Genomic DNA, 27,797 nt, shown 5'->3' with positions numbered 1-27,797 from the left:
CTTTAAAACATCAGTTTTCTCCACTATCCTTTTTTAACCACCGGGATCAGTGGTTATTATCAGAAGCAGTTCACTAGATCTAATGAACCTGGCTGCCCTTCCAAGATTCAGCACTTAAGAGTGTGACAACACCACTGCCCAATGTAAATCCCCGGTGCAAAGCCATGTGAAAAGTGTAACATCCAAAAAATTGTCACCAAAATATTAGGACAAGCAAAACTCCTTAACACTGTCATTTCAGAATTAGAAAGTGAACATTATTTCAGCACTGGCTGGGGGAGCACTCCTCATCACATGTGCACCCCAAGCCATGTAACATACCAGCTTTTATCTCCGCAATTAACACATGTTCATCACATTTCCCTGGAATCATACATATTGCCAAACATTCCTGTGAATTCTTTTACATCTTTAAATCCTTTCTTAGAATTAATTTACATTAGAATTGGAGTTTCTTGAGGGTCTCTGGTGGTCATTTGGGGAACATTCCATTCCTCAAATTTATCTTTTTACGGTCACAAGCCTCCTAAAAACCAGTTTTTTCTTGGACTGCATTCCAGCTACGTGATCTGGTGAAAATATACCTTATCAGGCACACAGTCTTTATTGTCAAGGCTAATATGCCTAAGCACAATGATTTTAACCCTTTCAGTACCACTATCTAATAATCTTAAAATTTCCAGATCAGTTAATATTTGTTACAACTGCAGGCTTGAGAGACATGGACCATGCTGTGCAAGCAAAGGATGTATATCACAGTAATCACACATAATTATAGTTCTCTAACTTCCATACAAAATTTTCCACTTAGACCCCTTTGCCCTTATTCCCACAGCAACAGAATCTTTTCACTTATCAGGTCCCTGTTACATTCTTTTACACTAGCCATGTCCTTGTTACATCTTCTCTCATCAGAGCAGTCAGAGTGACCAGACATGATGCCTTCACTTTTGTTACTGCCCTGAGTTTATCTCTCCCATGGCTTCCACTGTACCAGGGCCAAGAGGTCGGCAGGACTACCCAGCTCAGCTTCCCATAGTTGTCTTCCACCATAATTATCTATAAATTCTTTGGTTTAACTTTGCCAAGATGTGCCTTTGCCCAAGTAAAGCCTTGAAAAATACATTCCTGCCTGTGATCTAATTTAGTCCCAAACAGCTGCTTGCTCAGACAGGTGTTCAGCCATTCCTAGGTGTCACGGGTTTGCACAGTTTAGTTTTTAGTTAGGGAGGAATGTAGAGTGTTTTTCCCTGTCAGGACCTTGGACTTGCTTCAGAATGGACAGGGACCTATCAGAAGGCTAGTTTGGGATACTGGCATCTGTTTTGACCACTGAGAATGTCAAATGCAACTTTGGGAAGTATCCATATAAACTGACTTCCTGGAGGTCAGCCCTCTTTCCTCCTGGTCAGCTGAACAGGTAACATCAAGTTGGGGCCTGCTGCTCCCCCCACTCCCTGCCTTTTTGGGGGGGAAGCTGGCCCTGAGGCATGGCTGGGCTCCATCAGCTCCCAGCGGGGGAGGAGAGGCTGCAGCTTAACAGTAACTACATTCTTCAACTTCCCCAGAGTCCCAGAGCCCTAGGAGCAGTAAGGGATCTCTGCTGGGCCCCTGATAACAGCTATGGGCCTACCGTTTGGGCCAAGGCCACCCTGATTGTCACTGAGGGGTGGGCAGAGCTCCCCCCCGCCCCCTTCTCTCCTCTGGTGATTCCAGATGGAGAACGAAAAGAGCAGAGGGAGGAAACCAGGCTGATCAGGGGAGAGAGAGAGACTGCCCAGGGCAGAGATCACACAGCTACTGCAGGGGCTTTCAAGCAAAGATAAGGGAAAAGGAGTTACACTTACTAGTATGTGTAACAAGGCAAACAAACAATACCACCCGCAGCAACAACAAACAGAAGCAGAACCTTCTCGGGGATGTAGAAAGAAGGGCGCTTTCCCCTTTGCTGCAGTTCCACTCACAGCCAGCAGGGGCGCTGGCGGCTCCCGGCGGGTGGGGCAGGTGCAATGGCTCCCCCGCGGCTGCAGGGGGCGCTGTGGCACGGGCCTGTTCACCTCTCTCACGTTAACAATGGCGGAGAGTCCCAGCAGAAGGGACGGAAACCTCCTGGGCAGCCGATCCCAGTGCCCCAGCAGGAACCTTGGGAGCAGCGGCTGGAACAGCAGGAACGAGCTCATCCGGGGTAGCAAGCAAGAAGCAGCAGACACTTGGCAGCTGTAGCTAGAATCGCGGGGCATCTTGGCAGGCAGGGACTGATGGCTACAGTGCAGCAAAACACCCTGAAGCAGCAGCAGAGGCACAGTGGGGACTGGGCAGCAGCAGCCCGGCTCCCAGACAGGGCCGGGAGAGGCTCCCTTGGAGAGGGAAGGGGCTCAGGGATCCCGGGGTTTCCCCTGAGGCACTGGAGCAGATGGTGCAAGTCCTTCGTTTGGTGAGGTGGGGTGTTAATAAGGTCCCTGTGCAATGGCTGCTCTTCCAAGCAGAGCTGCACCCGGAGTAGAAGGGAGAAGACAGAAGCCTGCAGTGGTGGGGAACTCTCCCCACAGCGACCGCAGCCTGTCTCCCCTAGGAATGCCGAGAGAACAAGAGCCAGCGGCTGCCCTGCCCCAGCCCAATTCTCCCAGTATCTCTGAAGGACAGAAACGCTCAGGTAAGAGTGCAGCCAGGTGTCCTCCTCCCTTGAGCTTGGAAACTTCTTTTGTCTCTCGTAAGTACTGGTCATTCTGGTCTCTGCGCAACAAAGTGGGAGAATATTCCCAAAGTGAATGAAAACAAAAGGAAAAACCCTAACCTCCAACAATATGGCAAGTTTACTTTAAAACTATTTGGTTGCAGTGGAAAAGAGGTGGCCTGGTTTAGGGCAAATTTGGGAGAAAACCCCCGAATAGGGTTCCTCCAGGGAGCAAACCTGATTGGCTCCTTCCATCCCAGCTGGTCTGGGAAAGAACCTCCTCAGAGAAAAGTGGAAAAAACTACTTATTTAACAAACAAACTACCCACAAGCATAAAGAATGAATAATATGAAACAATAAAACCCTTTGTTATTCCGAAGTGAGATGGCAAATTCAGAAAGTCCCTGCTGTGGGTTGTAGCTCAACTCCCTCAGTCTCCTATGAGCTCCTCTGGGTTTTTCAGTCTGGAGAAGGTTTAAACGGTCCCAAGAAAAAGGAAAAAAACCAGTCCAGAAAGCTTCTCTGCCTCAGCTAGCTGAACTAACTAAAAGCAAAAAAAAGATTTCTGTCCTGCTGTTGTCTGTGCCTCAGATAAACCACCGCTCTGGAGAAGAATGTGGAGGAGTCAAGCAGTTTTTCTCAAAACAAACTCAGCGCTTCTTTCCCTGCTTCACTCTCAAAACCAGTGTTAAAGATACAGAACACAACATACAGCACAAACAGAAGAGATGATTTGGAATACAAGCATCATAAAGTCACCCTCGGACAAGAGGTATGTAGATATTTTGGTTATTATCTACAGTAATATAACAGTATAGAAATACAAAGACTTACTTTAAGAAAACATCAAAAGAAAGAAAGGGAAGAAAGGGTAAGATTAGATAGTGGAGAGTAAATATATTACCACCCATGGATCCAGCAACAAGACTTGATTGTTACAACTTAGCTATCTGTTGGTCAAAGTGACGGTTGCAGTCCTGATACCTCGGGGTGGGGGGGGGGGGGGGAAGCCCGCAAAACATAGAGTTCAACGTGCCAGTATAAATTCAGTTCACATGGGAACACCCCAATGCCTCCCCTGAAAAGAGATTTACAGCGTGCTGCAACACTGTTGGTCATGAACAATCCTATTGTGGAAGGCCTCAGAAATGAGTCTGGGGCACTCTGAGGGTCTCTGACAGTTCGTCAGCCTTCTCCCCCATCCGGATTAATATCCAGCTTGTCGCCAAACACGGTCGATTTGTTGTAATCATCCTCCTGTGGTACATGTGCATTGCCTCTGAATGTGAGCTTTTCGTACACAGATCAGAGGTTTAATCACCACATCCCCCTAAACTCTCCTTCCCTTTGGTTAGGAGGTGAGAACCTGGCCTCAGCAAAGCACCTGCTGCTTTTGCAAATGGCCAGTTGTTCATTAACCTTTAAAATTACAGTCTCTCACGCCAGACCACGTCATGTCACTCCAAACATACATACATACAAACATGTATTGTCACTCCTTATGCTTCTTGATGGCTTCTACTTTTCAGAACAAAAACACTTGCAATACTTGGGACAAGACAGAACAAAAGCTTTCCATCTCCTGAAGTCACATGAGGCAGACATGTCAAGCTTGAGAAACCCAGAGATAAGATTACCCTCTCTAGAACTGCTTTGTCTGACACACAAAAGCAAAACAACACTTGAGCTTTATGAAGAAAAACTGTTGTTACCGAGACACACAAGGCAGTCACACCGAGAGAGAGGTTTTGCAGGGTCCTTCTCCGATCTGGCTCAAGGCTGAATCCACGCAGAGAGAGAGCCCCTTTGTTTATTTCTTACTTTTTATACATTTGTGGGTCTAGCAGAAGATTGGCTTCTGGGGTTTTCCACCTTTCAGCCAAGTGGCTAAACCAACTGTCAGTTACAATTGCTTTCAGGTTAGAAATATGCAAACAAAGGACAGAGAATGAAAAACAAAGGATTTGTTTATGTTACATATGTGGGAAAAAGGTAGAACTGCTTTTAATATTGTACAGTAACTAAAAAGATCTGACTCCATTTTATGAAAAATCAAAAGGCTATAAAAAACTCAGAAAAACCAGGGTAACAAACTGTTCCTTAAATATATAAAGAATACATATGGAAAACTGGGGTGGGGATTGAAGGAATATGTGTTTCTTAGAGAAGAATCTTAATAAGCAGTAGTTTCTACCCTTCACCAGAGGTATGTGTGATATATGTGCTAAAGTTAATTCGTGTTATCAAATTATAAAGGGTAAATGTTCACTGTATAAATATGAGTGTTAAAGATTTGTTCAAACTAATATGGGTAAAAGTAAAATGGAAAAACCAAAATAAAAGAATTTCCTCAACTCGGGAAGCACGGGAGGGACACGAAGAAAGTATGATTGGAATTACCAGAAAGGGGGCCTAGAAACTATCGCTGCCAGGAATCCCTGAAAGGATACAAAGGACAACGGAAAACGGAGATACAAGTCCGGAGACCGAGATAATCACTTCAGATGGATATCTCTACTCGTCTCCGTTGAAAATTAACATATCCACAACACACCCGGGCCCGGCCATCAGCTGCATTGTTCCACCCTACCGGTCCATTCAAACTCCCGATACCGGGACTTGCATGATTAATGAAGACACCTCGGAGGGAAGACCGTCGGAATCCCGGACTTCACTCCACGATCCAGTGTATAAAAAGGGGCGGCTGGAGACCGAAGTTGTGAACTTGGGGGGGGTAACAGACTGGCAGAGTCTGATATCCGTGTTCACCCAGCGGCGATCCCGGGCTCGACGCTGTCCTTTTAATTGTGGCTTTCTGAGACTGGTATTTTGTCTCACAATAAAATTCTAAATTTCTGATAAATCGAATCTGGTCGATTTTATTTATAACAGTATGCAAGCAGGTATTCCCAAAATGATCTATCTCTTTTCTGCAACTCTCCAGAAAAGGAGCTGTGAATGCAAGAGCATACATCTCTTCTCTACCCCCTTACCCAGCATTACAAACACTAAACCAAATCCTGACACACTGATGGAAAAGAAGGTAACTCCTGAGAACCCTGAAATACAGCTGCATGCAAGTTTGTGTCAACTCGACCTTACAAACCACTGAAGATATATTCCCTAGGGGAAAGACGACCAGCTCCAGCTGGATCCCCATGGGCCAAAATCTGGGGACATGATAAATAACTAGGTAGCTGTTGGCTTTTGCTACTATGTATTGGCTTTTGCAAATTATTGTTAATCACAATAATTTTGATACAGTTATAGTTTGGAATCACTTTTAACTGCTTTTGATACAGTACAATTTGTCAACTTTTTGTGGCCAATGCCTTGGCCCCTGTGGAGCTCCTATCCTCAAAACATGTATGATATTTTAGTTCGTGGACAGTGTGATAAACACATTTTGGCTTTTGCAAATATTAAAGTGCCTGTTATGTGTTGTGCATTATAATGTTAACTTTTGCAGAAGTAGCTGTAGTTGGGAAATAATAACTATTGCTTTTATTTTTATATCTGACAATACTGAAAACTCATATTTGTGAAATAGCTGATGTTGATTTAAAGTACTTGTAGTTAACTTACAATAATGGAAATAGCTAAAACCATCTGCATAGTCAAGTAACATTTAAGGAATGGATGTGATGAGGACCCCTGCTACTAACCCCCTGACTATCAATAACTGTCGCCGGCTAAAAGCACGGAACAGAGGGCTGCTACTTGAAGTGTCCTACTGCATCATCTAGGCATTCATAAATTACACTGGAATCATGTAAACAAAACGAAAATTAATCACAGCACACCTGACCATCTGGTAATTCCTGTCTTTACCAGTGTAATTTTATTTACTTAGTCAACATGATAACTAGCTTTACTAATAATTACTTTAGTTCTGTGTATCCATCAACACACAGAATATTTGAGAAGTGAATTCATCTAAACTCTACTGGTATTTCTATAATTATAACAGCATTGGTGCTGACACATTTTTCAGAGAGAAATCGCTGCCCTCACTAGTGCAAGACGGTCCTTTGTATTTCTATACTGCAATTGTCACATACAGTAAACGTAAGACTCACATAGGTTTAAGGACAACCAAAACCTTTTCTATTCTTCTGGGGCTCTGACAAGGAGCTAATCCAACACTAAGCACCCACTCACGTTCCATCACCTTGTGGGAAAAAAAATCATCTGGTCAATTTACAGCTGGTATCCAAAGTGGGCACATTTGCATAGCAGCTTCAAGTGGTCAAGTGCCCTGTGTCCTCATTGGCACACTGCTGCTCATCACAGCACTCATCAGGGCACTGACTGGGAAACCAATCATCCCATCACTCCTCAGCAGCAACCAGTCCCTGTGGGAATACAGCTAGGAAACAGGACTCAAAGTACTGCTGAACTCATTACAGAAGCAGATGTGCTAAAGGACCACAAGCCCTGGCAAGTTGAGGCAGGACCCTGAAGGAAGAAGAGATAAGGGAGTGCTTGGTACACAAGACAGTACAGGCCTGTGCAAGTCTGTGCTAGCCCACAGCGAAGAAACAGATATGGCTGTTACTGCTTAAAGCAAGTAGTTATTTTCAGCTCATGCTTGAAAGGTACATAAATCAGCAGGGTATTCAATAAAATTGGCTCCATTGATGCAAACCATGAAGACCCTATCTCTTCAATTGCCCAAAAAGCAACCCTCCATTTGGTCACTTTACTCCCTCTGCAGCTCTATCCCTTGTTCTTATTATTGCATTTAACCAAATGAACCAGAACACTGCTTTCCACAGAATGAAATAAATGTGTTCTTCCATTAATGCAAGGAAGAACATTCATCAATCCTATTATGAGGCTCTCTTCACTGAGAATAGTAAGTCCAGGGACCAGAAATAAAAGTCAACTCAACAAGCCAGAGTTTGGGAATGTGTCAGAAAATTACAAACAATCTTTTCAGAGGAACACAAGCTTCCATCAAATTTCTATGAAAAGGTTCTCAAATCCTAGAGTATCATGGATTGGCACAGTTTTGTTTTCCGGTTACAGAGAAATGTGAAATATTTTTCCCTGCCATGACCGTGGAGCGGTTTTGGTGGGGGAGGACAGGGACCTATCAAAAAGCTAGCCAAGATATTGGCAGCTAGGTTGACCAGTAAGGATATCAATGCAACTTTGGAAAGGACATTTGGAACTAATCTGCAGCAGATGGGGCTCTCTCACTTTGGAATCATCCATGAGGTAACATCATGGGTGGTGGGCTGGCTCAGGTCGGGCCCTGCTGCCCCTCTGGGCGGCTGGGCCGGGCTCAGCCAGGGCTCCAAGGGCCGCTGCCTGCACAGGGAGAGCCTGGGCCGGCTGAGCCCTTTCCCCTGCTGCCGGCAGGGAAGAAAAGTGGCTGCAGTTCAGCAGTGCTGGCCACGTGCTCAGACCGCGGCAGAAGGGGCCAAGCCATGGCCCAGCTTAATCACCGCTGGCAGCGGAGAAAGAAAGCCTGCAGCTCCGTAACAACTTTAAGCCGAGTCACCCTGGATGAGACCGAGGGGTGGAAAAAAGGACATCTACCAGCTTCCTCCATCAGCACAGCTTTGCAGTTTCTTCAGCTTCATGCAGCCTCGGCGCTTGCACGTGGCTCTTGCAGGCCTGGGCAGATTTAATCCTTTCCTAGCAACATGGAACTTTTATAGCACAACTCTTCTTTGAGAGAAAGAAGAAAGAAAACAGGGTACATAGAACAGACACCAAATTAAGTCAGTTAGATTAGAAGTGAAAGAATTAATAATAATGGAATAGGATTGAAGAAGTGGACATTTTTAACCAGACTTCTCTAAGGTAAACTATGGAGAAATGGACTGTTCTTTGCAGCATCTTAGTATCGTTGGGTAGAATACTATTCTAATCAAAATTAAGGACTGATGAAATTGAGATTCATTTGAGAACTTTAAATCCCCCGCTCCTGGGTTAAAAGGAGGTCTCAGCCTTTGAGACAAAGATGATTTTAGACTAGAAGAAGTATTTGTAAATAGTACCCCAGATACACTGAGAAGCTCTGCTGATAGAACATCACAGTCTGCGAAAACTCCGGGCAGCAGCAGATGTGTGACATTGGGAACACTGGACTATTTATTGTTGTGGCAAACACCTTCATGAAAAGACCTTAAGAGAGACTCTTCTCCTAAAGTAATGAGTGATTCTGTCAAAATACTGAAACTGACTGAAAATCTCAAGTTGTCTCTTTCAATGTTGTTTAATAAGAAAGTTAACAGTTTGCAAGAGGAGAGAAGAATGTTTAAAAGTGTCATTCTGTTTTAATTTAGGTTTTATTTTTCTCATCTTGTTTTTCATTCTTTTAGTGTATGTTAATAAAACTATTTTTGTTCATTTTTAAGCTTAAGCCTGCTTTGTTTTTTCTCCTAATCTCTCCCTCCCACAGAAAAAGAATAAATACTAAAACCCTTACGTGAAACATACGAAAAAAGTTTACCAGTAGTGGTACCTCAGTCCCTAGGGTCCTCAATTCCAGTATAGGAGACAATTTGTATAGGAGACAAACTTTTATGCCATCTAATTTACACAGCAGAATTTAAAGTCTATTTTTTTAGTTTAGTTACTGTTTTCTTTCCTTTAAAATGCTTTATTGGATTTTGTTATTTTAAATGCAGAGTTAAACAAGCAGGAAAAAAATTAGGTAAATTTTAAAAAGGAGTCTAAAAGTTGTTCCTTATTGTGAGACACTGACTGAAAGACTTGTACACCAAAACTCAGCTATATGATTAGCTTACAGGGGGTAGCTGTATTCATGAAAGAGTCACCATGCTCACGTTTCTCTCAAATCCCTTACATATCAAACCTTTGGTAAAGGAAGCCTGCAAACAAAGAACTGACAACGCAACAGGTGATACCCAACATATTTTGTGATTAAAAACATTGTTGTGAAGCCAAGAGAGGCTGATAAGGTTACACGTCCACACAGATGTACAATTATATGCCAACCTCTCTTTAACACCAGGCTGAAAGGCTTCTGCAGAAATTTGTTGCTGTCACCTGGAGTTGCTCTTTGCTGGTGGCTGTGATGTTGCACACAAAGATGATTAGAGGGATAGAACAACACTCCTATGAGGAAAGGCTGAGAGAATTGTGATTGTTTGGCCTGAAGAAAAGAAGGCCCCAAGATGACCTAACTGTGGCCTTCCAGAACCTGAAGGTAGCCTACAAAAGAGTTGGACAGGGACTTTGAACAAGGGCCTGGAGAGACAGGACTAGAGGGCAGGGTTAGACTGGATATTTTGAGGGTGGGAATGCCTATACAAATAGCCTGAGTTATAAGATACCAACATAACCTGATATCAATATAATCTAAATTGTGACCTTTTTATACAACCCGATAACAATATAACCTGAATTACAGCTTTTTATACCTATATAACCTGATATAAATAACTTTCTATACAATGTAATGGCTTGTATATGGTTAACTAGTTGCTTAATGCTAAGTAGACAAAAAAACCTCACCAGCTTTAGAGATATAGAAGTATAGTACTAACGAGAAATTGGCAAATGTAAAGCCAATTAGCCACAAAATAAAGGATTTAGACTGGTTAGGACCACACAGACCCAGGAACACTATAACTGCGCATGCTCCTAAGACAAAGTTGAAAAGGTCAAATGCAAAGATAACCTTGGAAGCCTTCATCAAACACCCCCAACGACCCCTGAATTGGGGAGGCACAAGTGCAGTGCAAAAGAACTATCTAATAACCATGAGATCACAGTATGTAAATTAGTTATCACACATATATAGTGGCAAAGTAACGCTAAGCAATAGTTACTGTATAAATATACCACAGCAGTTGACAAGGGTGAGTGAGTCAGGTGGAAATATCCTCCTCACCACCAGTGCTGCAATAAACAAATACCTCAGTCTATGGGGATCTATTTCCAGCCTATCTTTTGGGCATCAGTAGCGAGGCACTGGCACAGGTTGCCCAGAGAAGCCGTGGCTGTGCCATCCCTGGAAGTGTTCACCATCAAACTGGGCAGTACTAGGAGCGACCCGGTCTAGCGGAAGGTGCCTTCCTCTAGTTAGAACAAAATGATTTTTTAAGTCCTTTCCAACCCAAAGCTTTATGTGAACCCATAACCTCTACCCAGCGGAACGGAGCCTGGGTGCGGCTGAGGCCTTCTCACTTCACCACGGCGTGCTGACACACACAGGGGCGAGCCGGAGCCGGGCCCGTGCCCAGGGCCGGCCCAGGCCCCACCACAGCCATGTTACACGTCCTGCTCCGCCCCTTCCCCTCAACGCCCGACGGCCGCCGCCACGCGCAGGGCTCGGGCATGCGCGCGCCGCCCCGGCAGCCAATGGGGAGGCGGCGGCGCGGCGGCAGCGCCCCCCAGTGCCGGCGGCCGAGCCGGGCGGAGCGAGCGCACCCCCCCCGAGGAACGGCGACGGCCGCGGCCCCGACCGCCGAGCACCCGCTCGGCCCCTCACGGCTCCACGGCCGCCGGCACCGCGCGTCACCGTCCGTCCCTCGCCCCACCCCGCCGGGCGCGGGCCCGCCCTCTCGCTCACCCGCTCCGGGGGCGGTCAGCCCGCTCCCTCTGGCCGAAGACGTCGCGCGGCTACGGGGCGGGGGTGGGGAACGCCGGAGCAGCGGCGGTTTCTCCGCGGACCCTCGGCGGCGCTGAGCGGCCGCGCTCCTCGTGCGCGGTATCGGGCCGACCCCAGCGCCGCGCCGGGCGGGGGATGGTTCGCTGGCGCAGCCGCGGCGGCGCAGGCGCTCGCAGGGGCCGCCGGGAGACGCAGTCTCGGGCCGGAGCTCCCGCCGAGCACCGCGCCGGGGCGCTGGCAGGGCGTGCCCGCCGCGCCCTTCCTGCCGCCCGCCCCGCCGCGCTCTCCCTGCCGCCCGCCCCGCCGCTCGCCCCGCCGCGTCCGCCCCGCCTCGCCCGCCCCGCCCCGCCGCCCTCCCTACCACCCGCCCCGCCGCGCCCGCCCCGCCGCGCCCGCCCTGCCGCGCCCGCCCCGCCGCCCGCCTCGCCTCGCCCTCCCTGCCGCCCTCCCTGCCGCCCTCCCTGCCGCCCTCCCTGCCGCCCTCCCTGCCGCCCTCCCTGCCGCCCTCCCTGCCGCCCTCCCTGCCGCCCTCCCTGCCGCCCTCCCTGCCGCCCCGCCTCGCCTCGCCCGCCCTGCCGCCCGCCCCGCCGCCGGAGCGAGCGGCGTCCCGAGGCCTCGCCGCCAGCCCCCGTTCGCACAGATGGGCCGCGCTGGACAGCCGGAACCGCCCTCCACAACCAATGATGGCAGCAACAGCCTCCACCAGCAGAATGCGTTACTTAGGGTTAATCAGGAGCTTCATAGCAAAGCAGTCTTTTATTTCGTTTTCAATGCCATTAACCATAATGGATGCTGTCTGTGAGATCTTTCTCCTGGGTAAAAGTCAAATGTTTTGTCTGACTTCACTATTCCTTTCCTTTGAATTTAGGTTCAATGTAGGAAATGTGGATGGAAAAATTTCCATTCAAGGGACTATGCTACATTTCAAAATTTGATCCAAATCAAAAGTACTGCGATTAAAACCAAGAGATGTTAAACTACCATTTTCATAAATAACATTTTATTTATGGTGTGTAGTGTCCTAACTGCTGATATATTTTCAAAATATTTACTATATTTTAGAGTTGGTCGGGAGTAACCACCAAACACTACATCTTTAAGTAAATCTTATTTGTAAAGAAATGGAAGCATTCAGCTTCCTCCTAGTTGTAATAAATAGCAAGAAATCCATCTGGCAAATAAAGCTCAGAAGCTGGGAAAGAGCCCTGCAGGATATGCATTGGCCATTCTTGTACCATCACTGAAGGCTGTGGACTTGTGCAAAACAAGTACCCAGCTGCAAACACTGGCCAGAGTACCCAAAACAAATTATCTGAGTGATTAAAGATATCATGGCTCTTGTGGTTCCTTGCCACTGTTCAGTTGGACATAACTGTCCTCATCATTTAAACTGTGGGAGACAGAAGCATTCTGCAGCAGCCTAGAAAGACATCCCAAGCCCCAACCACCAAAACAGTTCAAACCCCTAAGAAGGTTAAAAATCATTGCCACCTTAACCAAAACCAGTAGATTTCACCCTGCAGTACTTGGATGGTTCCTTTTTGCAGACCCTGTGCAGGGGAAGGCATAACTGCTGGTGAAGAGCTTCAGCACAAAGGACACCAAATCTTTCTGAGCAGCCACAACTATTCACTATATTAATTTGTCAGTTCCCTTTGCTGTTTAGATGGCATTTTCAATAGAAGCATCCATAACTTCATGCTCCACTATATCTTTGTGCTGCCACCTTCCAGTTGCACCTTACTGCACACACAGCCAATACTGACTATTTCATACAGATTTACATGTCATAAATGCACTCTGCTCGAAAGTTTCTCAAGCAAATCCTTCTGGAGAACCAGAGGAGTTTACTTGCGTGGGAAATGGAAGCTCACTGCCAGGACATCATTCAGAGGCTGTGTCCATACTGTTGCCCTGCAGGCATGGGTTGTTCTGGGGCGGAAAAAGTGCTTTTTGATTACACAACATCACAATAATTCGTTTTGAGTATTATATATGCCAGTTGCTTCCTGCTGGTAATGATTTATTAAAGAAATATGGGTATTGATCTAGTATCGATACCCAACTGTGACGGACAAAAACTCTCTAACAGTTTAAAGTTAGAAAGTGGATGTTTATTATGGGCAGCACGCGGGATAGTTCCCTAATTCGCACTGCGAAATTCACAGGTAATTACAAAGTCTTTTATTTACAAAAGTGTTGTATACCCAAAATACAAATACAGATTCATACCCCTGTCACCTCCCATTCCTCGCTTCGTATGCTAATTGGCAAAAAGGCTATTAAGCATGCGTACTTTGTTTCTTAAAATGAGTCGGGGGTCTATTTTGGGGAGGGGTCACCTAAAATGAGGAAGTAAGATGAGTCTTCCTCGTCCTGACCTTTCTACCTTTTCAATGCATTCGTGACAAATGATTCCTTGGTAGAACTTACAGTTTCCTGTGTTCAATGGGTCCTTTAAGCAGGAAATCTGCAGCTATCTTATGTCTTATTTACCACATTTTGTTTTTCATGACAAGGACAAGTACATAAACATAAACCTGACAAGAAATGAGTTACAAGATCTGGGGTAGCTTATCTAAGATCCAGCTTCTGTTAACTGCGAACAAAGATTACCTATCTACTTCAGCTAATTCAGCAACTTATTATCTTAACTTTCCTAAAAAATCCTTAGTTCCTCAAAATTAACGTCTCAGTAAGACCATTCTTGCTATGACATAGGTCCTCAAAAGAGGGGAAATCTAGTATTTCTCCCCCCTGTTCTGTGAATCCTCCCGCTGTGTGAATCAAGTAACCAAGGATAACCCTCAAACCACAGCCGAAATGCAAAGAGTAGATTTATTTCATTACCTCCTCGCTGACGGAAGGCACATGGGGACTCAGGCTCTGTTTGCCTTAGCTCGTTCTAGCGCGGAAGGCGTGGTGCAGGGCAGGGGGTGCTACCTGCCTGCCTCACAGGCAGAACATATCTCATCAGATCGATATCTCATCCGTCTCCTCCCGACATTAACATCTCTACACAGCACCTGGACACAACAATCAAAGACACTGTCTTCCCGGGAGAATCCATTCAAACCACCAGAACCCGAACATGAACATCTAATGAGGCTGCCTCGGAAGAGGGAATCTCGGAGTCCCGAGTTTCTCTCAGCGATCCAGTGTATAAAAAGAGACTGCTCCAAGGTAGATATGTGAACTTGGGGGGTGACACACTAACTGAGTGTGTTACCGCGTTCACCCAGCGCCGATCCCGGGCTCGACGCTGTCCTTTTAATTGTGGCTTTCAGAGACTGTCATTTTGTCTCTCAATAAAATTCTAAAATTCTGATTTATAGAATTTGGTCTATCGTATTTATTACATTAATATTATCATAAAATAATAGATTTAATCATAGAAAGGATAGTAGAAAATTGTGAACTATAAGGTATCAGAATGTTAGGATTGCTGCTTAAAATATACAACCATATATGCCCCCTTGAACCTGTCATTTTACTCCAAAGTTCAAAAACCCAAGCTTGTGCAGACCCACTTGTCTATTTTAGGAGTCAGGCTGTCTGGGCTTGGCAACAAACCTGCTGCTTGAAGTCACTAGAGACATTAAACCCATTTCAAAAATGTTAAAACCCATACCTTCACCCATTAAATTATTTGTAAAGCCATTAGCACACAGTCTTCCCTCTCAGGATTGAAGGGCAGCACTGAGCTCTGGCTGGAGCTGCCTGGGAGCTCCCAGGGCGCCCAAGCCTTGCCATAACAGGGATGGAGCCTCTCACAACCCCTGAGCCTACATTCTGCTAGCTTTAGCCTTGGATAAGCAACTTCCTTTAAGCTGTGTAGGCTACAAAGAGCTACAGATGGTGTCTGTGCTGCCATGCTTGGCTTCGTGCGCTGCTGTAAGGGTCTGGATACTGCAGGAAGGAATGGGTTGTAGTGACTGCTGGAAAACAGTCGGAAACTTGGCTGCAGCTGAGACAAAGTCTTACTTTGGCAACATCTGAACTCTTCAAAAATATAAATAAATATATATATTAAAACAAACAAACAAACAAAAAACTACCCAAAGAAGGAAGCAAGACCTCACTCTTGACTGCATTGTTACTTTCCCAGCCTTTCCCTAGTGTCGGGGAAGTAGAATCCTGTGGAGGCATCCTCTGCCTGCCAAGCTGCATCCCACAACCTGGGATTGCTCTGGAAGGCGTTGCAAAGGGATTCCTCAAAAATGCATTCAGGCTTCTGAATAAAAGCACAGATGCTGTTTATGCTGTTCTTTAAGCATTTTGGTGCACTATATTTTTTTAAAAATTATTTGAATCAAAGCTCTCATTCTTTAATTAAACTTCATTTAGTTGCCATCTGCCTGGGATCAAAATGGCTTCATGTTTTGCAACTCTTAATGAGGATTGTTATTGGATTTGTAAACACATAAACACCACCCCCCACTGCCTCCCAAACACCAATGAGTTTGAAAAGTAATAAATGAGAAACACGGCTCAAGCTTTAAGATCTGTATCTTTACTCATCTAATAGCAATTTTCAGGAAAAATAATCCACAAACACCAGAGCTTTATGTCCAAAAAGGAGACAGAGGAGTCCTGTAACTTTATTTGAATAAAGGGAGAGACCATGGGCATTTCCCCTGGGGTCTCTCACATTTTTGGAGGATGAAGCCTCCTTTTCATCCCAAGTTCCTGACCACATGTCCCTCTCTGTTTCTCCATTGGCTGAGGTACAGACTCACAAAAAAGCTTAAAACCCTTTCTAATGTATAACCTGCCTGTTGTGTCTTCCTTGTATCACTCAGTGGAATTCCTTATGGAATTTATGGTTCTTCCCATTGTTTCTTTCACCCCTGTTTCACCACTTTTTCATTGTCGTCTATTTGCAAACAGCAGTTTGACTAATTTAATTTTCCACACGCTCCCCCTTCTTCTTAACTGATTTCCCTGAGCTTGTGATAGCAAAAAAACCCCAACAATCTAGTATATCCTATATAAGATATTCCTGACCAGGCTGGAGTTAACCTGCAGTAGGCAGGTTGGCAACCCATGGCCCATCATCAGCTTGTCCTGGCCTTCTGCAGATCTAACAATTGCTAATATTAAAGGGGTTTGCTACTTCTGCTCCTAGGACTAAAAAAACCTGTTCTCTCACCTCTGACCAAATTATAGGTGACAATATAAAGGTAAGATTATTAAAGAAAAAACATTCTAATGGTGTAATCTAATTTTCACAGTTGTCTTCTGCACCACGTGTGGCGAGTGAAGGTGAGACATTAATTTTGAAGAACTAAGGATTTTTAGGAAAGTTAAGATAATAAGTTGCTGAATTAGCTGAAGTAGATAGGTAATCTTTGTTCGCAGTTAACAGAAGCTGGATCTTAGATAAGCTACCCCAGATCTTGTAACTCATTTCTTGTCAGGTTTATGTTTGTGTAGCTGTGCTTGTAACGAAAAAACAAAATGCGGTAAATAAGATGTAAGATAACTGCAGACTTCCTGCTTAAAGAACCCATTCAACGCAGGAAACTGTAAGTTCTACCAAGGATTCTTTGTCATGAATTCATTGAAAAGGTAGAAAGGTCAGGACGAGGAAGACTCATCTTACTTCCTCATTTTGGGTGACCCCTCCCCAGAATAGACCCCCGACTCATTTTAAGAAACAAAGTACGCATGCTTAATAGCCTTTTTGCCAATTAGCATACGAAGCGAGGAATGGGAGGTGACAGGGGTATGAATCTGTATTTGTATTTTGGGTATACAACACTTTTGTAAATAAAAGACTTTGTAATGACCTGTGAATTTCGCAGTGCGAATTAGGGAAATATCCCACCGTGCTGCCCGGCCGTAATAAACATCCACTTTCTAACTTTAAACTGTTAGAGTTTTTTCCGTCACAGTTGGGTATCGATACTAGATCAATACTCGTATTTCTTTAATAAGCCAAAGACACAGAAACAGCTTAACATAAAGAAAACAATGACAGCAAGTAGTAGCCCCCCAGTGACTGGGGATCCAAAAGGAGCAATGCCCATACAGACAATTTCAGCAGTCTGTGGGTGGGCACACTGCAGCAGCTGCTCCCGTCCTCTCCTGTGGAGTGTCAGGCACAGCCTCCTGTCCTCCTTCAGCTGAGATGTCCAAATCTCCGGGGCTTCAGAGACCGTGACCTGAGTGTGATGGGTCCCCTTTGTGCAGCTGTCTGATGGCTGTTCCTGTGGTCAGTAACACTTGGAAAGGTCCACGCCATGTCAGCACCAGTGGTGCTTCTTTCCAGTCCTTCACCAGGACCCAATCTCCCAGTGGGATGTTGTGAACAGCAAAGTCCAAAGGCAGTGTCTCCGCTAACTGGGCTTTCTGTCCAAGAGATTTTACAAGAGACAGTATCCTGGCCACATATTGTTTTAAATATACATCACTAATTTCCATGCCCTCCACCCCCCAGCCCCCACGTTGAGAATTAAAAGGGTAAGGAATTATGAACATCAGTTCAAAGGGAGAAAACTGAATATCTCCTCTGGGTCTGGGTCTGGCCCTTATTCTTGCCAAAGCTAATGTCAAAAGGCACAGCCATAGCATCTTAGTTTCTATCACTAGCTTCTAAGGGTATTTCTTTACTTCTCCATTCATCTGTTCTACTTTACCTGAATTCTCAGGGTGCCAGGTGGTATGGAGGTACCACTGAAGTCTCAAAGCAGCCATAATCCCTTGAAGGATCCCCCTGCAAAAGTTCCCTTGTCCAAGTTGTTAGGAAAATTAATCCATGAACACCAGAGGTTTATGTCCAAAAAGGAGACAGAGGAGTCCTGTAACTTTATTCAAATAAAGGGAATAAAGGGAGAGGCCATGGGGCATTTCCCCTGGGGTCTCTCAGTTTTTCAGAGGTCGCAGCCTCCTTTTTATCCCAATTTCCCGGCCGCATTTCCCCTTCTCTTTCCCCATTGGCTGAGGTACTTGAGAGGCGCAGACTTCCCGAAATGCCTAAGACCTAAGATTCTCCTTTTAAAGTACAACCCTCTTAATTTTGAACTCTTATGGAATTTATGGGTTTTCCCCATTGTTGCTTTCATCTTTCAATATTAAATTTCATTTACAAGCAAACCTATGGTTTGTTTGTAAAGGCATGTATCTTCTTTTCCATTCATCAATCAATAGAATCCTTCCCATTGTTTCTCTTATCGCTCAGTGCAACTTTTATCTACCAGCAGACCCAAGGCTTGTTTGTAAAGACAAATCTTGTCATTCCTCTCAAAGTCCACTGCCTTCACAATCCAGTATTCAGAAATCATTTGTTGACTCATCAAATAGTTGCTGAAGTGACTAGAAGCTCCTCTGACCACCCTGCCAGCCAGACTATCACTACCACGGTCTGAGCTCTCTTGCCTAAGGCATCTCAGAAAAATACACTCGACATCCCTGGAAAGGATGTATAGCCCAAGGTCATTTCCCCTGCCTTGCAATCTCCTCTGCAGGCTTAACTTCATCCAGACAGCCCTCAGTAGCTCGTTTTGCTGAAACAAAAAGAGTCAGGGCAGTCCTTGAGAGTCCCGAAGGCTTCCCCCCAAGGAGCTGTCTCAATATTTGCAGGCTCCAAGTTCTTGGCATCTAGTATTTAATGTCCTTTGTAAATCAATTCTCCCCTCTTTCTTCTGCTCTCCCACCTTTAATTATCTCCAACTCCTCTGGTGCAAAAGACACCACCACCACTTTCCCCCTTCCCCCTGGCAACAGCCGAGCCACAGGGAGCAAGGGGAGGATCCCAGAGACCTCTGGCAGAAGCGCTGCTTTTTGAACATCTCCTTTGACCAATCCATCGCCTATTGTCTCTTCTGAGCCCTCTGCCTGATGTCCATTAGCGGCTCTTACTTTTACCTCTTTTGGGAAATTCACCACCTCCAAGTGAGTCATTGAGCTCTCACGAGCAGACGTTTTCCCTGCAAGTTAACAAAACTTTCCTCCCAGCTTTCCAAACCCACCTACTACCCCACATGCATCCATAAGACCTTTAGCCACACCGTTTTTTAGTAAAAAGACAAAATACCCCACATGCATCCATAAGACCTTTAGCCACACCGTTTGTTAGTAAAAAGACAAAACAAGTTAGACAAAAATCGAACTCAGTGATATGTAGGGTGCTTTAACTAATATTTGATCTCCCATCAAGTCACTCGAACTGAAAACGCGATCAGATTACAAACATTAACAAACTGAAAATGCGAGCACTGATGGTGGCATTTTAAATTTCTGGTTTTCAGGCAGGTCCGTCTTATGGGTATGTTCCTACTGTTAGGAAAATTAATCCATGAACTCCAGAGGCTTATGTCCAAAAAGGAGACAGAGGAGTCCTGTAACTTTATTCAAATAAAGGGAATAAAGGGAGAGGCCTTGGGGCATTTCCCCTGGGGTCTCTCAGTTTTTCGGAGGACGCAGCCTCCTTTTTATCCCAATTTCCCGGCCACATTTCCCTCTCCCTTTCCCCATTGGCTGAGGTACTTGGGAGGTACAGACTTCCCGAAATGCCTAATACCTAAGATTTTCCTTTAATGTATAACCCCTCTTTTGATTTTTAACTCTTATGGAGTTTATTGGTTTTCCCCATTGTTGCTTTCATCTTTCAGTATCCAATTTCATTTATTATGCAGTTCATTTATGCAAACCTACAGTTTGTTTGTAAAGGCAAGTATCTTCTTTTCCATTCTTTCAATCAGTGGAATCCTTCCCATTGTTTCTCTTATCTCTCAGAGCTACTTTTATCTACCAGCAGACCCACCACTTGTTTGGAAAGACAAATCTCTCATTCCTCTCACTGTAAAAGAAAAGTGAAAATCTGACCTACTAGAACGATTTTTACAAATAAGCAAAAGCCTCTTGTGGCTAACACAAAGTGATAGAGTCCACATGAAGAAATGGTTATCACATTTAGGTGTGATTTTGCTGCTTGCAGTTTGTCTGCTCTCAAACTGTTTTCCTTATCTTCGATACAGGGATGTTTGACATCCACAGAAAAGAGAACAAACTCCCCAGCAAAATGTGCCTGAGTGAAACAGTTAATTGCAGTAACTTATTCAGGTGGAATTTAGCTTTTTTTCTATGTAGTGCTTGTTGCACCACTTCTGTTGTTTCCCACAGATCTTCAGTGAGGTTTCCTCTTGAAAGGAATGAGGTGCTTGTCCTCAGAAACAAACTGGGTCTGCTGGTAAATAAAGCTAGATACTGAGAGATAAAAGAAACAATGGGAAGGATTCCACTGATTGATAAATGGAACTACAGACTTGTCTTTACAAATAAACTGTAGGTCTGCTGATAAATAAAACTGAGTACTGAGAGACAAAGAAACAATGTGAAGAACGATAAATTCCATAAGGAATTCCAGTGAGTGACACAAGAAAAAGACAAAAGGGAGCTTATACATTAGAAGGGAGTCTTTGGTGTTTTGGGAAGTCTGTACTTCTCAAGTACCCCAGCCAATGGGGAGAGAGGGACATGCAGTCAGGAACTTAGGGTAAAAAAGAGACTGCATCCTCCAAAAATCTGAGAGACCCCATGGTGAACTGCCCCATAACCTATCTCTTTATTCAGATAAATTTACAGGACTCTTCTGTCTCCTTTTTGGACATAAGCCTCTGGTGTTTCCGGATTAATTTTCCTGACACTCTGATAGACTCTTCAGCAGACAGAGTGAGACTGCTTTTAAAAGTTTTGTGAGAGTTGCAGTCTGTGAATCAGGTGTCTCCTTTTGGCCTTGGAGCTGTTTACCTTATCAGTTTGCTCATTTCGTTTCAGTGATTTTCCTTTCGGACGTGATGGAATTTGGCAGCAAGCAATGCCACTGCCTAAAACCAATCTTTTTTTTTTCAGTAACCAATTGCTCCCTATCCCAATTTTTTTGCATCAAGTCCACCCTAGGGGTAGGGAGGGAGCAAATTAACCAAGGAAGGATAACAAAATATTTCCCTCTAAAGTTTTCCTATGGCCTCCAACAGAGGAAGCTGCATGATAAATACTTAGGCAACACCATAGAGACAACACCATCCCCAAAAGGCAGCAGCTGTAGGACTGGCTTCAGGATTAGAACCTGCCAATTCTAGCTCTCCACAACAAACCACAGACCCGTGGGAGGTTCTCCACAAGATAGGAGATGCAGAAGTGGCTTCAGGATTAAAACCTGCCAATTCTGGCTGTTACAACAAAACACACAAAAAGCAGAGGAGCATGGGTCCCCTCCAAACAGGAGTCTTTTGGCTCCACACAAAGCCTCATGTAGACAAAGGAATTAAATCCCCAAATTAATTTTGTTATAAATACATATTATAAACTTGGCTTTTTGCAAATATTAAAATTAGTACTATATGTATAATGTTGGAAAATTTGCTGTAAGAATGTATATTTTTTTAAATTTAAATTTCTGCTCTTAACAAAACTTAGAATAGTAGTGTATATTTCTTATGCTATAGCAAAATATTAAAATGGAAACTATGTGATGTAAAATGCTTTTTGTAGCTAACTCAGAGAATGGTAAAGATAATCAGGAAATTCCTCACATCCTTGCATTATCCTATCTGGATGGAGATAATATGACAGACACCAGAACCCCAAAGGAAGAATTTATTGATTCTCTGTTATCAGGGAGTGTAAGGACAGCAGGATGAAACCACAAGGAGAAACGAAATATTGATTTCACTTACAGAATGGAATGAAGGCAAGTCAAAGTTTAGAACCAAGCAAAAGAACATCTAACCTCAAAGGAATGTTTGAATAATGCATGACGGCCTATGAATATGTAACAGGTTGATACATTAGAAGAGTGGTTCCCAGTTAGTAGGCTGGGCTCTTGACTGAATGCCAAGCACCCAGATGTAGCACTTTGCTTTTTGTCTCTTACTGTATTTTTTTTCTTTCTTTCTTTCTTTCTTTTTCTTTTTTTTTTTTTTTAATTAAACTTTTAAAAATTTTGCCAGAAAATTGAGCCTCGTTTTTCACAATTTACCACAATTTCCACAATTCCCTCAGAGAAAGATGTGTTCAAGCTTCCAAGCCTACAGAAGGCTTCACGAGAAGAATTTTCACAAACCCTTGAAGGACCAAAGACCTTTTTGACGAATTTCTCCCCTCAGAGATAAGGTGGATCAAGAAGCCCCCGTATCTGTGTCTAGGTTTGGAAGACAGGTATCTGCTAGGGAGGGGCGGGGCCTCTCTAGGAATGGGAAATTCCAGTTCCTTCCCTCCAAGTTATCATAATTTAGAAAATTAAAGGGGCTTTTCAGGCAGAGGTATGGGGTAAAGGATACCAGTTCTTTACTAGTAAATATAACAAGGCAAACAAACAACAACAGCTACAGCATTAACAATAAACAGAACCAGGAACCTCGAGGGGCTTTGTTTCACAAAGCCCGGGGCAGTCTGATCCCTTGGGGCTCGGAGAGCACCAAACTGGAATGGTGGAAACTCCAGGGCTGGTGGCTGGAAAGGCAGGATGTCCCCGGCAGGCAGGGGGGTGTGGATGTCCCCGGCAGGCAGGGGGGTGTGGATGTCCCTGGCAGGCAGGGGGATGTCCCCAGCAGGCAGGAGGATGTCCCCAGCAGGCAGGAGGATGTCCCCGGCAGGCAGGGGGATGTCCCCAGCAGGCAGGAGGATGTCCCCAGCAGGCAGGAGGATGTCCCTGGCAGGCAGGGGGGTGTCCCCGGCAGGCAGGGGGGTGTGGATGTCCCCGGCAGGCAGGAGGATGTCCCCGGCAGGCAGGAGGATGTCCCCGGCAGGCAGGAGGATGTCCCCGGCAGGCAGGAGGATGTCCCCGGCAGACAGGAGGATGTCCCCGGCAGGCAGGAGGATGTCCCCGGCAGGCAGGGGGATGTGGATGTCCCCGGCAGGCAGGGGGATGTCCCCGGCAGGCAGGGGGGTGTCCCCGGCAGGCAGGAGGATGTGGATGTCCCCGGCAGGCAGAGCCGTGCGAGGCTGCACCGTAGCACCAAGAGCAGTGCTGAAGGAGCCGTGACTCCCGGGCAGGGCTGGCCCAGCTCCAGCAGGCAGGTGAAGGAGCTCAGCCTCCAGCCCGTGCTCCCAGTCCTGCACATCTGCATCTGCTCCTGCCGCTCCTTGCCTCAACCGTATCACTCCACTCTCCTTCAACCAATTCTGTTCCACACACCGACGACTATTCATCCACCCCCTGTTGCCAAGACTCGTTCTTGACTCCCCTTATTGCCCCCCGAGGCATGGATTGTTGAAAGCTTCTCAGCTTTCTTATTGCCCCCTTTGGCCATCTATGTCCTTAATTACCTCTGGGAGAACGTGTAAACCAACTCAATATTCTTCCAAGAGAATTTTTGGAGATATTTTGGGATCATTGTCCTTTTTGCCAGGGCCCCTTCCCTTCCCAGCTTTAAAATTGCTGCAAATAACTATGTAGTTGTTGGCTTCCACTATTATGTATTGGCTTTTGAAAAATTTAATCGATCACAAGGATTTTGATGTAGTACAGTTTGTAGTCACTTTTAACTGCTTTAATATAGTATAATTTGTCAGTTTTGGTGGCCAATGCTCTGGCCCTGTGTAGCTTATATATTATTGTGATAAGCATATATTATAGTTTAGGCTTTGGCAAAATATTAAAATAGAGACTACATAATATTAACTTTTGCAGAAGTAGTTAATGCCTTTATTTGTGTAAGTAACTGACAATGGTAGGAATAACTCATATAATGTTGTGAAATAGCTCGTGGTGACGTAATGTAGCTGTGGAGTATTTTATCTGTATGATAAGATAACACTGAAAGGAACCAGGTAAATAAGCATCAAAAGAAGGAATGCAAGGAGGAATTTACCACTGACCCTTTGGTTATCAAGAACTGTCAAACCAGAGAACAGAAGGCCTTGTGAGAAAATAAAATATATAACTTTCATCCACAGTATGGCATGGACTTTAAGAAGACAGGACAAGAGTTGAGCAAAACAAAAGAATTCTTGGAACATGTAAACTCAAAGGAATGTTTGAATATGCATAATTTTCATTAATATGCATGTGACCAATGTAATGAAAAAGTATATTAAAAAATTGTTTTAAGTTAACTGGTGTGCCTCTGGCAGTTTGCCAAGCACCCAGCACTGTTTACTGTCCCTTTTATTCCTTGTTAAACGTTTAAAAATTTAAAAGAGCCTTTTCTCACACTTTGCAACCCTCCATGGGTGTCGTTTTACCTGTGCTACCCTCCATGGCAGCCCTCTCAGGTTTACTCCACTAAGATCCCATTTTACTCACCGGTGAGATTTCCAGTGGCCCTCCCCTGCGGACTCTTCATGGACCCCCCTGGTCCACCCCTCATCTATTTCCTGGACAGTCTCGGGAACTCCATCAATCTCCCGCTGCCAGCTGGCACCAAGGGGAGCTGATCACCAAAACCGGTTGAGATGCCTTCAGCTCAGGTCGCTGCCCGCCACCCAGAGATGATGGAAATATCCTGGACAAGAGCCCCCAAATTATCAGGAAAATTAACCCACAAACACCAGAAGTTTATGTCCAAAAAGGAGACAGAGGAGTCCTGTAACTTTATTTAAATAAAGCGAGCGGCCATAGGGCATTTCCCCTGGGGTGTCTCAGATTTTTGGATGATGCAGCCTCCTTTTTATCCTAAGTTCCTGACCACATCTCTGTTTCCCCACTGGCTGAGGTACTTGAGAAGTACAGACTTCCCAAAATGTCTAATACCCAAGACGCCCTCCTAATGTACACTCTCCCCCTTTGTCTTTTCCTTGCCTCACTTGTGGAGGCTGTTAAGCCAGACAGTAATGTACACACGCTCCCCTGGAGAGAAGCCAGGCAATAATATAAACACGCTCCCCTGGAGAGAGAGAGAGCAGTCAAGCTGGACAAGAATATACACACGCTCCCCTGCAGAGAGAGCAGTTAATCCAGACAGTAATATAAACACCACCCGCTAAGGGAGAATCCCTGCTAGGCAGCTTTCTCTGTTACGGTGAGGAAATGCGCTACCCCCACGAGGCTTTGCAACCGCTATGAAAATCTTTTGTACCCCGTTGGCCCTTTCCCTTTGCTTCCCCCCTAATCTTGATTGGCCCGTCCCTGGATCCCTCAGTTGATTGGCTCAGATGTTTTATCCCGCCCACTGTCTTCCCTAAATAAACTCCTGTTCCCGCTGACTTTTTGGCTCTTCATTGCTGGACTCCGAAGAAGAAGAAGCTGAATAAGGCCTCGTGCGGAACTCCGTACAAAGGCTCATCTCTTCCTTCAGCGTTGCCCCGAAGAGCTGATTTCACTGAAGAGCTTGAAATCACTCAGCAGGCAGCAGATGCACCTGTGCCTCTGGGATGTCCTTCTAAGGATGCTTCTCCAGGAAGGCTGCAGCACTCTGACCACTACCGCCTGCGGAGACAACCTTCCTCCCCCAAAAGGCATCAAAGCCTCCCGTAAAATCATAGAATGATAATCATAAAAGCATAAATGGTGAAGGACTTCAGTGGCTGGAAATTCTTCCTGGTTCAGATGCCAGTTAAATGCATGCAATCTAATCTATCTGTGCCTTTTCAAATCTGGGATGGCAGGAGGCTCGACATGGGCTTGGGGGGGATCTTAGCTCTTGGGGGGCCCGAAACATCCTTCCCCCTTAATCCAAATGCACTTTGTCTTTGGAGCCAACAGAACTCATGGGCGAAGGTGACTGATGCTTGGGACTGATGCTTACCTCAGCACCACTCCGCTGGCAGCTCTGCGCATAAATTTTTACACCTTAGAGCTAAATTAAATGAAGCATTAAAACATTTCAGACCTCTTGGCTTCAGGCACTGGTGACTCTAAGGATTTACTGAGCAGCCAAAGATCAACAAGGTCTTCCCAAGGGGTGCCCTTCTGCCCTTATTCTTACCTATAAATGTTATTTATCAATACTATATGTAATGAAAGAAGTACTTTTAAGAGCAAGGCAACACTTTTTATTTTTATTTAAAAAGGCCTTGATGGCAGGAATATAGTGTAAAAATCATTGGAAAAACTAAAAGGCATCGATACATATTGGAATATACACTTTTTACATAAATTACATTTATTTATTTTTTCTTTCATTTGAGGTTCTTATTTGATATTGAGGTCTAATAGTTAATAGGTCCTGGGATCTGGACGTTTAGACCACCATAGTCTAACATGTACATGTTCATGGGCCATTGCTGAAAGAGAGGGAGAGAAAAAGAAGGCAAAAGTCTCCGTTAGGACACAACACAAAACCATGCATACATCAAATCTCTGACATGTTCCAACAACTGGCCGTTGCTCCCACTTTCCAAGTAAGAAAAAAGAACCAACCCCAAACCAAAACACCACTTGCAAACTTAACAAAAAACCCTTTAAATTTATATTTCTCTTGTGCAGTTTTTGGGGGACTTTTATTTGGTATCATCCACAACTGAAGCCAAGCCTCGAAGGAGTGCAGTTTTATGCATCCCCCTGACTTTATCTCCTATTTTTCCCATTTTGTGGCATTCTAGAGCTCTCCATTGCTCCCAGAACCGAGCTAGAGTTACACCCAGCACAGCTTGGACCTTGGGGAGCCACTGAGAGGCACCATAGACCTAAGGTGATGACGCCAGCACTCATGTTTTAACCCACTGGGAGGGAGGGATTTGCTTGAGCCTGTCTCATATGCAGCACCCACTAAAGCTGAGCACCCCTGAGGCACACTGCAGGAACGCAGGAGAGCCCCAGGAGGTGTCGGACACTTCACTCAGCTGACCTCCCCCAGACAAACCCTGCAGGAAAAAGGCAGCCCCACAGGTGTGTCCCCTCCTTCGCCAAACCTGCTTGTGCCATTTTACATCATATTTTATAGTGTTTTCAGGTAGAGGGAGGTGGTGACAGCTTGAGGAGAACAGAGAGCAGCATCCTGAAGCAGAAAGATAGGTAGGCAGTAACCCCCCTAATATCTGGAAGGCTTTACCACAAGCGAGATCTGATTTGTTGATGATGTAGACTCCATATTGGAAGAAGAAGAAGAAGAAGAAGAGGAAGAGGAAGATACCGAGTTCCCTTCGGAGATCCTCTTCCGCTTCCGTTTGGGAACACTGATGTCTTTCTCTGCAAGGAGAGAGGGAAGGCATGAGGTGTCAGAGCCCTGAGAGTGGTCCCTAAATGTGGGGACTCCTCCTGCCACTCTGACCTCGCCTTCCACAGCGCATCCCCCTGCAGTGACCTGCTGTGCTGCCCTTGGTGGCACAGAGCTGTCAGCTTTGCTCACACTGCAGGCATGCTCTTGCTTGCCAGATCTCCCTTCTCTGTTCATCCACCTCTTTTCATAAAACTTACAGGATTGTAGTTATCTCTAGGACTGCTAATTCTTACACATTTGATTAAAACTGAGATTTATCGGGATGATGGGATAGGGAGAGAAACACACTCCTGGTGATGACAGAAACCTTGTTGCTGTAGAAATTCAACTGCTAAATGATGGCTCAAATTAAGGGCTTTAACCAGGGAATAAATTGCTCATGGTGAGTAAATTGCTAATGGCAGAGGGATAATCATATCCTCC

At 45.2% G+C, this 27,797-nt stretch overlaps 2 protein-coding genes across 20 annotated transcripts in view; both read right to left on the bottom strand.

The window, feature by feature from the left end:
• GTF2I (general transcription factor IIi) overlaps nucleotides 1-11,368 on the bottom strand; it is a 95,866-nt gene extending 84,498 nt beyond the window's left edge. For 7 of the 10 annotated variants that reach the window (XM_040082268.2, XM_058422971.1, XM_058422978.1 and 4 more), the window contains exon 1: nucleotides 11,230-11,368. The gene's annotated coding sequence lies outside the window, so the exon portion shown is untranslated. Of the gene's footprint in view, nucleotides 1-4,387; nucleotides 4,442-10,804; nucleotides 10,891-11,229 lie in introns of those variants that run through there. The other 3 variants (XM_040082275.1, XM_058422973.1, XM_058422972.1) reach the window with 3 other exon arrangements.
• Nucleotides 11,369-26,199: 14,831 nt separating this feature from the next.
• GTF2IRD1 (GTF2I repeat domain containing 1) overlaps nucleotides 26,200-27,797 on the bottom strand; it is a 68,945-nt gene continuing 67,347 nt past the window's right edge. For 9 of the 10 annotated variants that reach the window (XM_040082666.2, XM_040082669.2, XM_040082670.2 and 6 more), the window contains 2 exons: nucleotides 27,207-27,343; nucleotides 26,200-26,439 (listed from right to left, as the gene is read on the bottom strand). In XM_040082666.2, coding sequence (XP_039938600.1) covers nucleotides 26,365-26,439; nucleotides 27,207-27,343 — 212 coding nt within the window. In that variant the 3' untranslated portion in view covers nucleotides 26,200-26,364. The remainder of the gene's footprint in view (nucleotides 26,440-27,206; nucleotides 27,344-27,797) is intronic. The other variant, XM_040082671.2, reaches the window with a different exon arrangement.

Source organism: Hirundo rustica, chromosome 19, assembly GCF_015227805.2.
Source record: "Hirundo rustica isolate bHirRus1 chromosome 19, bHirRus1.pri.v3, whole genome shotgun sequence".
Lineage (NCBI taxonomy): Eukaryota > Metazoa > Chordata > Aves > Passeriformes > Hirundinidae > Hirundo > Hirundo rustica.
The sequence above is the reverse complement of the archived record's forward strand: the minus strand, read 5'-3'. Positions and strand labels throughout refer to the sequence as shown.